Source organism: Chelon labrosus, assembly GCF_963514085.1.
Source record: "Chelon labrosus genome assembly, chromosome: 21".
In the NCBI taxonomy this organism is placed as follows: Eukaryota; Metazoa; Chordata; class Actinopteri; order Mugiliformes; family Mugilidae; genus Chelon; species Chelon labrosus.
Window position 1 is genome coordinate 8,019,746 of NC_140354.1, and position 12,171 is coordinate 8,031,916.

General features: G+C 41.0%; 1 protein-coding gene across 2 annotated transcripts in view; it reads right to left on the bottom strand.

The window, feature by feature from the left end:
• Positions 1–10,315: 10,315 nt before the first annotated feature.
• Positions 10,316–12,171, bottom strand: part of LOC311506349 (RNA binding protein fox-1 homolog 3-like) — a gene marked incomplete at both ends in the record, with an annotated part of 71,687 nt that continues 69,831 nt past the window's right edge. For both annotated transcript variants that reach the window (XM_084570269.1, XM_084570268.1), the window contains one exon: positions 10,316–10,360. In XM_084570269.1, the coding sequence (XP_084426395.1) occupies positions 10,316–10,360 (45 nt within the window). The remainder of the gene's footprint in view (positions 10,361–12,171) is intronic.

Below are 12,171 nucleotides of genomic sequence, written 5' to 3' on the forward strand. Positions count from 1 at the left end.
CAAGTGTTTTAGTTGCTAAATGCATAGATATTTCAGTGGACGAAATCCGACCTTAATGTTCATCAAACAAAAAAATAAATAAAAAAAACTGTGGCTGTTTATCTCTGCCCATGAAGGAAGTCCAAACTAAAACTCCAACCTGCCCCTGAGTAGTTTGTGACCCAGCACAAGTCTGTCGTACTGTTAAGTAGGCCAGAGGAATCATGTGACTCTCAGAAACGAACCTACAGGTATGAAGATGCTTAGCCTGCATATGATCGCTGCATGGGAGAACAAATGACCGACTTTACCCCAATTAGACGTCACAACAGTTAGTTGCCATGATATAGATACTCTTTGTAATATATGAGAAGCTGTCTACAGATGAACAGAGGTCGCGTGGGTAGGAGCCCTGATTCAGAACAAGTATGTTTTTTTTTTTTTAGAACCTGAAATAAGATGAAGTTAGTAAAGAAGTGTGAGGTGAGATTTACTGTACAGGATATTAACAGTACACACTGTAGTTTTGTACAGGAAGTCCGGAGCTTAACCAAGTCGTACCCTTTTGGAATAATTCACACAAAACCACTACCAAGTAAGTGGTGTACCCTGAACTCTCAAACAAAGTTGTGCTTCACCCGAACCTGCTCGCCTCTGATTAAAAAAAGAAAAGAAAAAAAGTTTCTCCTCAGGGCCAGCAGGTTGTTTCCAATATGCAATAAAACCGCCCGCCCACCAGGGTCAGCATGAGAACAGCGGTTCATAAACCAAGGCTGCTGCAGGAAGCCGCGAGCCGGGGCTCGTTACAGTAGCAGAAGAGCGAGCTCTTCCTCAGCAGTGATGAGTGAATAAAATCTGGGTCACGTCAATACACATCCGGGCTCCGCCATCATCACCGAGTCCCGCTGTCTCCTGATCAAAGAGCACTGAGACTGTGTGTTCAAATCATACTTTGGTTCAAGTAAGACAAGAAAAATCAATATTCATAAACTTTTTATCTGACACCCACAACACCTTGCGCTAATTAGCTCCAACGAAGGACCTGAATTACTGCAGTTGTCTGACGTGTCTGCCGGGTGAATGTAGGATGTGATGCTTTGCTCTGAACGGGGCAGAAATGTTGCGTGTGTGTGTGTGTTATCCTGCGTGTGTTGTTAATGTGTGAGTATCTGCACAGTGTGTGTTTGTTTGTGTGGTAAAAGTGGGTTTCGGGGGGAGATCAGTTCACACTATCACCATCACACTTTCAATCATATAACACATGATCACATGTTACAGTAAATATCAGGGACATATTTAGTTGGAGGGGGTCTGATATCTATGTTCGGGGGCCAGAGGCTTTTGCTGCCCACCCCCTCTATTCCCTGACATCACCACAGCCCATATAATAGATATGTATATATATTTATATACAGAAAAAGAATACATACTTATTGGACACCCTAGACATTAAAGTACATTCAAAAACTGAACCAACATTCTTGATTAAACACGTTTACAGTGACTCTCCTGATATAAAGAATTAAGGTTTCGCTTCCACCAAATTAAAACTTTTTTTTCCTGTTTAAAATTTTCAGTGCTGCAAAAAAATAAAAATAAAAAAACAACGAAAAAAACACACAAATAAATATTCTCGGAATACATTGACAAAGAAAATTGACATATTTCAGCCCTCGTTCCTTGATACCATTGGATGGGCACTACTGTATTTCTATAATGTTTTGTCTAGCGACATAGTCTATATGCCTCAGGCTTGTGTTTTGGTTATGCACCTGCTGATGTAGTACAATGGGATTATTCGATTATAATTCAATTTGTTACATGGACGTTGATGAGTTATTCTCGTCAGGTGGAAACGTGCATCCTTGGTAGTTGTACGCACCTTATCATCGCGTTGGTCTGATAGTTTGTCCGTCGGTGCGGCGTGACACAAAGGCTTGGGCTCGGAGTCTGGCAGGTGAGTAAAGTCGGCGACTTCTGCGCCATTTTCTCGAACTAGTTCTTAGTCAGTGACCTCTGCTGGGGCGTGGAGAGGGGCAGACGGGGAGGCCCGGCTTAGTACCGTCTCACCGTCCCGCCGTGGCTCAACCCCCCCACTCCCCAACGCTGTAAACCAGTGATGCTGCCCATTGGGGAGGGCGGGGATGCCCAATGGTGCTGCCAGAAGGAAGTGACATCACGACAGTATCCACGGGGGACGCTGCTAACAGTAGGCGCTGCAGGCCAGTGACACCACAAAGGAGAAAAGAGCGTCATCACCGGCCCGAAAAGGAAGGAAGGAAGTGAGGAAGGAGGTCAGGGAGGTTGGAAGGAAGAAGGCGGAGCAGTGAGACCAGGAGGCTGACCTTTGACTCCACCAACAGGAAGTACAGCGTAGAAAGTGCTTCTGCCTGGATGCCGAGCTCCCTGCCACCTTTCTGTTATGTTTTTTTTTCATTTTTTTTTTTTTACATGACCTCGGCGACAGAGCAGTGTGCCATAGAGAGAGGAGGGGGGGCTCCTCCCTCCTCCCTCCTGCATACCACAGAATCAGCATCAAGGGCCAACTGTTCATCTCCCTTACCAAAAAACATAAAAACAGATTTGTACATATATACTGCTTTATACACACTTTTTTTTTACCATTGTAAATCACAAAAGTATAGAAAAATAAAACGTTTTATAATGACGGGACACTTTTCATTCTCTCTCTGTCTTTTTCTACCCGGCAAAAAAAGGTGGTCCCTGGTGGAAACTGGCTCACTCCGTCTGTCAAGTTTGTGGCTGGTTTGACACCGCTGCCGCGGCGCCACTTTGTTCGCCTCCCGTCTTCCCTCGCCAGCCTCAGTAGAGGGACTCCTTCTCGTCTTCTTCTTCTTGTGTTATTTTCTTAAAGCTAGTTCTCCTCTCTTCGTTGTTTTCATCTGTGATGTCCATCAATACTGAGTACAGCTCTTCATTTTGTATTTACTGGAAACAGGGAGAGAAGTGGGGAGACTGGTAAATATGCAGAATGTGATGTTTCTGATACACAATGAGAGGTGCTGTAGAAAAGTGAGTGTGGAGCAGCTGATTGCAAGTTTCTTTCTGAATAAGTTTCTAGGGGTGAGGACCATGTCACAGAAAGTATAGTGTTTTAGAGAGACAAATACAAGTAAACATATGGGGTAATCTATGGAATAAACAACACACTTTCTTTGAAGGCCTCCCGCCCCAACCTTTCCCCCCGTATCTATAGAGTGTACACTGTTACAAGAGGAAAAGTTCACAATGTAAGCCTGAGACACAGAGACAGAGTCAAAACAACCTACAGAAGAACTGCGAAAAGTTTGAAAGCTGAGAGACAACGGCTTCATTGAGTTTCCATCCCGCTCTTGTAGTGTGGCATAAAAGAAGCGAGAGCAGAGGCCTTCCGCCTGCCAAAACTAGTGCTACTGCTCTCCCCAGAATAAAGATCAGAGTGAGCTGTAATCATACAAGGGGAGATCGGCGGTTTGGCAGCGCAACGTGATCGACGTCTCAGTGCAAAGGGGCTGGATGGAGGCGGAGGACGGGGGGGTGGAGGGGAGCGGGTGTCAGGGGCAAGCAAGGCAAAGCGAATGTCCCAGGTCCCTCGTCATGACAGATGCTCGCTAATTCGGGGTGATCTTCAGTAGCTCCGTGGAGCTTCTGATGAAAAAATAAATAAGTGGGGGGAAAAAGAAAAGAGGAGGCTTTAATTTCAAAACGGCTTTGTAGTGCGTTACCCCGCCTCCCTGCATTCCAGCCCAGAGAGACAAACAGTCAAACAAGTGGCGCGCTCAATCAGCATCCGCCCTGCCTTCCCCCCCGCTGTCTTCCTCTTCTCATAGAAGAGCTGGCCCAAGCTTTTCCACAGCCTCTATCTGTTCTGTACGTCAGATTCACTGAGCTTCCGCTAGGGACTTGCCATACAAAAATATCCGCATGCAGTCTTAGAGCTCAGCAGGGAGGGAGCACAATAGCGCTGTAGCTACATATAGTCCTCACTGACAGGCAGCCTAGAACTGGAAGGACTGCAGACACAAATATATTAATCACCCACAGATGTAGAGGACTCAGAGCAGGGTTAGCTCAGGTATTACGGCCTGCACTGCTTTCAGTCACAGTTTGTGTGCTTGTACCTGGCAGCAGAGAGCCATGCAGACATTTGCTCAGGATTTAAGACAGGGATATCGATACACTGGTGGTGAAATATTTCCATTTTGTTGTCACTTCACTTTCGACATTGTGCTCATGTCGGCTAATCCAGATAATTTTCCCATTACTGATTGGTGCTGAGTAATTAGTTTGTTCTGTTGATGTCATTTCCGTAGGCAAGAAGCTACAGTAGTGCAATCAACTGGATTTATAACCAATAGCATGTTTTTTTTCTTCCAGCACTAACTCATGCACAGTTGCATCATACTTATCCATGCTTATTTACATATTTGCAGCCATTTTTATGTCACAGTCTTCTGAGGCTGCAGCTACTCGATCGGCACAAATCCACCGATCCGACCGGCGACAGAGCCATACATGAGCACAACGCAAGCCTGGAACAATTGGGAGATGCATGCAGAGAAAGAAAATATCTAAGGGCAAAAACAATTATGTAAAAGGCTCAATTTACAGAGCTTTCCAATTAGATAGTAATATGGAACTATCTGCATGACCAGGCACTAAAAAAAAAACAAAAAAAAAAAACACTAATCAAGCACATATTAAAAAGAAATCTAATGTAAAATCGACACCATCAACAGCCACGTGTAAAGGCAGACATTCTGTTCTTATAACTGCTTTATTCTGACACTCAGAAAACAATCAGAGATTACTTATATGTCACATGTCGACAGCAAAAATAATTCATAAATAAAGAAAAGGGTCATAAGAGTATACTTTTACCTATGAAATGAACCCAAACAGAAAAGTACTTCACACCTTTCAGACAATATATTCTCATTATAGAAATTACATAGAATTCAAGAACAAGTTCAGCTGAATTGAAAATACACAGATAACCCCACTTCATATAGGAATACATATAAAACAGTTACTCAGAGAATCGTGATATAGCGCGTGTGTGTGTGTGTGTGTATATATACATTTAAATGTATTTACAAGTACTTTTTTGCTCGGTTTTCTTTTGTACAAATACTCTAGGTGGATAAATAAATTCACCTGCCAGCTTATCAGGGCTTAGCGAACACTATAAATGATGGATGAGGAGGTTTTTCTATTTTTTTTTTATTTCTGCTGATATGTATCTCAACACTACTATCAATAAGTACGAACAAATGTTTGGATCAGATAGAGGTCTGGTTGCATATTAAGCTGGTTGTGGAATACAACGAAAGCAAACGAAAACCAAAAAGGAGTGTTATAAATTCACATTTAAATTGCTTTTGACTGACGGTAAGCATAATAAAAACGGCTCAGACCTCTACAATAGTGACCGCCAGGTATGTGTGTGTACATCTTTAACATTTAAGCCTTGATAAGCTGACACTGGGACAGTTAAACAACGCTAATTTAATGTTTTTTTTTTCTGTAAACTGTAGACAGACCCGTGCAGGCTGATAGATGACGACACTCGCCCCAGTAATAACATCACAGTTAAAGAAAGTGCCTCAGTCATGTCGTAAAAGGTAAGAAGGCATGAGCTTCTACAATGTGCTGTCACAAACCTATCTCAATTTGTCTTAATTGCATATTCTAATACATTAATCTTATAATTACCCAACACTAATTAGAGCATTACCACTCAGACGATAATAAAGAATTAAAAAACAAGACTATTTATGCGGTTAAAATATCATTCAGTCCAACAAATTAACTGCTGCGTCCTAAATCACTTTTAATACGTACCACCGCTGCCATCACAAAGTCACATCACATGAGGGAGGCGTGCAATTTGGACACATCCCGTCAAATAACTGCACCTTTAGTTTTAACCCCGCTGCTCTCACACACGTCACAGTCAGTATTGTTGCCAATGTGGTTGCCGCTTCATCTCTCAACTTGGAGATGAATAACGACATTCGCCAAGCTTGCCAGGGACGTGCGCGGTGTCAGAGGTCAACCCAGAAACCTGCTGTTATTTTGTAAAGTTGTATTGTTGATGCTCTCTCTGCAACTCGCTCATGTATGTTCTGCCCTGCTGAGAGCTGGGGTCAGAATAGTCAGGAACTGACTTGCATAATGCCAGTAGTAGTTCGGGATGTAGTAAGTAGAGGATTGTGGTACTTTTTTTTTTTTTATTGGAAATAGTGTTGCCTGTAAATGGGGTTGTGTTTACAGTGTTCACAATGAATATCCATATGAACGGCGCCCACTTGTGGCGTTCACAACCTTGTAAATGGCAATTTTTAGATCTGAGAGCTTGAGGTGAATGGAAAATAAATATATTAAAATCTCATATATATTATATTCTTTGTAATTTTATAATATACAGCCTCATCCTGTTGTTACGCCTTTACATTTCCAACATTAAGCTGTTAGCTTGCTCAACTCTAGGCGCCAGCAGTTGCCTAGCAGCGGCGTTCTCACGCCTCATGGCTGATGTTAGCACTTGAACTTGTCCTAATGCACGAGTTCCATTTGAAGGCAGCATATGTTTTCACATGTTTTGATTATAATTTGATTAATAGCATCGGTATTAATGCGCTCACTATCTGAAAGATTCACTTTGAATTTTTCCTTTTGAAAAATTATATGTTTCTAATTTAAAGTTACATGCTCCTAATTTTTGAGAGATTCTAAATTTAAGAGAACAAATTAATATTTAATATTGGTTTTGTAACATGTGATGTTAAAATATGTATTCAGATACGGGCTATGTTCATGAATGCTTGATGGACGATGTAAATGATTTATAGTCAGTCCTGCCATAAATTCAACCATCATGTTTGAGTTCACAGATTGCGGTGATGTCGGTTCGGACCGAATGATGCTTTAAGATGTATTGTATTATTTTGACCCGTCTGCTTAACGTCAATAGGCGGACAAAAACAGCAACACCATTTTTTTGGTCTCGATTGCAACTTGGTCAGCTTTGTATTAATTAGAATGATGCTGACATTGCATCTTTTGGACAATGGGCCTCAAAAAACATCAGCCTGTGCAAGTTTTCTGCTCGGGGGAGTGGTTAAGTAGAAAGGTTTTTCTTTAACTTGCTAAAAGCTGAAACATTATCACTTAACACGAAGAAATGCTTAGTTTTAGAACATGTTGAGGTTAGTTTTTCATTGCCACTGATGTCTCTACATGAGATACGCCTGGATGCTGTGATGTTATTACAGGGACTTTGAGTGAAGTCATGCAAAGCTTACTGCGAACTACAGTACGTTAGCAAACTGCATTCACGCCCTCCCCTCACTCTCTCTCCTCCCTCACACACTCAAACATTCTAATGCATATATATGTATATATAGCACGGAGGCACACACACATTCAAAAAAAATAAAATAAATAAATCTATTTCATTCCAGTCTAGCTTACTAATAGTGGCCACTAACTGAACACCCACACATGTACTCTGCTGCAGAGCTTTTATGAGAATCTGAAAATGGTAGAAATAATATTAAAGTTAGTTTTGACTCTTATAAAAACCCCAAACGGTGCGCTGCGTACGTACTAGCATATAAAAGGAAGAACAATGTTTGTTTACCCACATAAAGATTTTCTCATGAGATAATGGGTTCATTTTCTTTTCTTTCTGTTTTTTTTTTTTGATATACAACATTACTCTATATCATTTTAACATCTCGACTAAACATAACTAGCTGTATATGATACTTTTTTATAAATATGTTACATCTCAGAAAGGATTGAAAAAAAAAAAGAAAAAACAAATAAAATGCAACAAACATTTCTTTTGAGACCACAAACACTTCTGTGAGTACATATAAATTAAATATTATTGGCGATAGCTTTTGAGTCGCATTTCCATAGCTGCGCTGGGGTCTTGACAGCCTACGGGAGCTACTCACAGATTTTCTTTTTAAACCCACCTCACGTAGCACAACGCTTTAATAGAAGCCAATGCAGCGGCTGTATGTCGACAAAGAGGCGAGCACGCCTGCACTCTACACACATTTACATTGTGTCTCCTAACTCCTGGGTGCTTTTAGATAATATCTTCCTGTACTTGTGTGTGTATACAGTGTAAAATGTGTTATACAGTATATGTCTACATACATATATATATAATACAGAAGTTTTAATAAAGGACAACAGTACAGTCTTGTGTTATCATCCTCTCTCGGGGTCTCTGCTTAAACAAAGCTCTTTGTAGAAAGCTGTGTTGCAAAGACGACAAACCTGCTGGTTGTGTGTTTGGAAACGAAACTGTCCTGCCTGCTGAGAAGTGAATAGCACTGTATCCTAGTTTGTGAGTTTCAGTTAGCATATCCTGAGGTAAACCATTTTGTGCAATGCTTAAAAAAGAGACTGGTGACTCGGAGAAGAACAGCCCTCTATCAGGTTCACCCACCTCAGTGCTGTGTCATTACTGTGTGTGTGAGTTACAGTACACGTTGTGTACACGTTTATCTGTGATGTGTTAGTGAGGATGTGCAACCGTGCCTTCTGCAAATTCAGTTCATGTGCAACTATTTTGTTTCGGGGATCTCTGTACACTGCAATGCAACTTTTGGGGTTGGTGAAGTTCAATGGAAAATGTTAAACTAAAGAGAGACATTAACAAATCTGCTTGTCTGTTAATCCACCTATCAGTTATTGAAGTGCACTAATCCATTACATCGTTCACAAATGTCACCTACAAAACTGACCATAGAACTACGTCTAAGCCAATAATACTGACAGATAGAAAATACAGAACACAGACAGAATGATAATCCTACAAGTGCCAACTTTTAGAACCAATTATTTTCCAATGAAGATAGCAACTTTCAAGTTTTTGCTGCCAAATTGTATGTAATCAAGAGAACTACTTAGCCAGTTCAAATGTTGTTTAAGGTTTTCTGTGGTTATGGAGGAGCCGTTAGGAGCGTACACCCTGGAACAAACTAGCAGTGATGTTGCGTTAAAAGACAATGGAATATTAATGAAATTCTGTGAGTTTTCATGATGATGTGAGGTGGGAAAGTACCAAGCTGAACTACAACACTGAAGCAAAAACCAGTGGGAGTGAAACTCATCATGCTGATAGAGCGTTTGGAACGCTGGGTGAACCCAGAATAAGCGTCGGCGTCATTGATGGTATTTTCTTTTCAAAAACAGAGCAGTGACGGCGAGAAGAGCTAGCCCCGTCTATACGATAGCAATTTCTTTATGTTCTGCTTGGAACGTCTTCTAGAGACCAGCTGTCAGCTACAAAGAAATGGGCGACGAGCAAAATGCTTGATATGTGAAAGAATAAGAATAATTGAATTCTTTGTGGTTATCTCAGCTTAGAAAAAAAAAGACCAAGCAGGATCTAATAAAAGACGAGTAACCGGTAGAGTGATTTTAGGCAGCTTGAAACATTTGTTCCGTTTGGTCTGTATTCACTTTCACTTTGTCCTAGAAAATATTTTTGCATATATATATATATATATATAACACCACCAAAACATAACAGTGGCACATGAACGTAGAGTGATTTGCAGGAGCCTGGGCTGGCATATGAGTAGTGTGAGAGACAAATCTGGCCTTTATGACCCTTTTACTCTGCATGCTGTCATAGCACATAGTACAGCTTGTAAGGCTCCACTGCAGGTGCACAACAGTAGGACACTCCAACGTTTAAATAAAAACAAAAAACCAAAAGCAATCAGAGCAGTGCTGTCTTTGAACTAAGAATTACCGAGGCATGTTAGTCAGCGTTCTTTCTCTCAGCGTGTTAAAAGTTAGAAAAGTAATTAAATGGGATGCATCAGCAATCAGCATCAACCTGATTCCTGTTTGTTGTGAATATAATGATAGAAATGCCCCAGTATATTCTTAGCCAGATGACAGCGGCTGCATACACACACCTCTGAGCATGCACCATGCGTGCTGCAGTAGGCTCACATTGGTTATGGTGACACAGCACCCATATACAGCAATCGAGATAATGCACATGTGCATAAAACTTTCCAAAGGAAAACCAAAAGCACAAAATGAATACAAAACAAGAGCAGACCAATGATGACATCAAAAAGGGTTGTTGTAGAAATATCTGGTAGAGAGGGTGTCAGGGGAGGGGCTTGGCATGTGGACCTGGAAGCTTTTAGTTTGATTTAGTCTCCACCAAGGACCGGGTGTTCGCTTGTTTTGTGTGTTTTTTTTCTTTTTCTTTTCTTAAAGATAGTTTTTTTTTTTTTGTTTTTGTTTGTTGGGGTAATGTCTCTGTCTTTTCTCGCTTTTTTTCTTTCTTTTAGTAGGGAGTGAAGCGACTGTACCCTCCTCTGTAAAGGCTAGCCTGCAACATCAAAGATGAAAAAGTACCAATCAGTATTCAGGTGACAGCTTTAGTCGGTTTCTCTTTCTCCACAAATTTCCTTCCTTTGACGTTATCGGGTCTTCAGATTACAAGGGCTGATCGTGGATCAGATTGAGAGTTAGCCAATAATTGCATACACTCTGAGTGTGTGTTAGGAACAGGGTCATCAGGAGTTAAAGAGGATTTTATTTTCAACAGCTGAGAATCAGAGAGGAAATAATTTTTATTTAAGCAGTAGCACAGCAAAAAAATAAAAAATAAAAATCTGAGAAACCCTGGACATGGGCTTACTTCTTTTCAGTAATTACATTTTAAAATAAATTAAATTATATATTTTTCCTTTTTTTTTTAGTTAAAGAAAACTTCCTTTTAGTGTCCTTACAGAATCAACCAAAGTAGAAAAGTTCAGAGAGGTTTAATCACAGCTCCTTTTCAAGTCGAGCCGAGGTGTCTGCACCTTTCTAGAGGGGCTAACCACCACAGGATATTAGCCCTCAGATTTAGCACCATGCTCAACATATCTAGGGCAGACGCACACATAGCATGCAAGTGGGCCTACGCATGCACACCTGCACATGCACACACAGCCCCTACTCTCATCTTTTGGTGGCTCTGCTGCAATTAGGAACTCCAAAGGCTACTGCATGTCTTCAAAGGCTAATTTTGCCTAATTTCGGGGAGCCCTCTTGCTTCTACAAAACTTTCATCCATATGAGATGCTTCTGCAAGCTGGAAATGAGTAAAGAATATTCCCAACCTCAACCTCAGAGGAACTAATTATTGTATAGCTTTTAAATGCAAAAATGTCTCCTCTCTGCCGGAGAACCATTAATCAAATATGATTAAAGAATTAGCAACCGAACTGGTCTTTTCTCTTTAGCTCAGGAGTTTATTAGATGTTGGCCTCAGCACAGCCTGTCTCCCAGCAGCCTTGCCATTTGTTCAGCACCACACAAACCCACACGCACACACCCTCTCGAGTCTTTGTTAGCTCCCTGAGCTCCCAACACACACAACATTAGCCCTGTTATTTTTAGGGGCCAGATCCTGTCTTCTATTTTCATTGAAAGGACGATTAAAGTGTCAGAGAAATGGAAGGAAATTTGGAGGGAAAAGAAGAAAGAATAAAAAACATTCAAGCACATTTTTTAATTAAGTAAATGAAGAGGGAAAAGAAATGTCTTAATTAATGAAAGCTTTTAGCTAGCAGCTGCACCGGGGAACTGTACGCTTTTTTTCTAAAATGTTGTTGAAAAATTGCATGCATGCCGGAATGGTAAATTTGAGTCATTTCTCAAGCAGAGAGCACGCCTCCGATCAAGCTTGTGGGCGGGAGAGGGGGCCGAGACAACTCCCTCCCTCTGTCTTGCTCTCTCTTTTATGTCCCACGGCACGCTGCTGCATGCATTTGATGGTCCTTAATCTCTAGGTTTGGTCTGTGAGCCCGGTCCCATCCCCTCGTCATCGTAAAACCAAAAAACCAAAGAAAAGAAAAGAAAAAAAAGATGCTCTTTTATTTATCGTCGCTTTTCATCTTTGATGTTACAGTAGCTGCAAAAGCTAGCTAAAAACAGACATTAAGAATTCAACTTCATCCCTTCAAGTTTGGTTTGGCTGAATGGGAAAGAAAAACAGAAAGATGATCCGACTCACTCTGTAGAGAGTTGAGCGGTGCAGAATGAAAAGAAAGCTTGAAGATGTACTTGTTATGTAGGATGCAAAGTTTTTGTGAAACAGAAAAAAAAAGAAACACTGCACTGATCACTCATTCTCATGTCAGGAAGAACTGG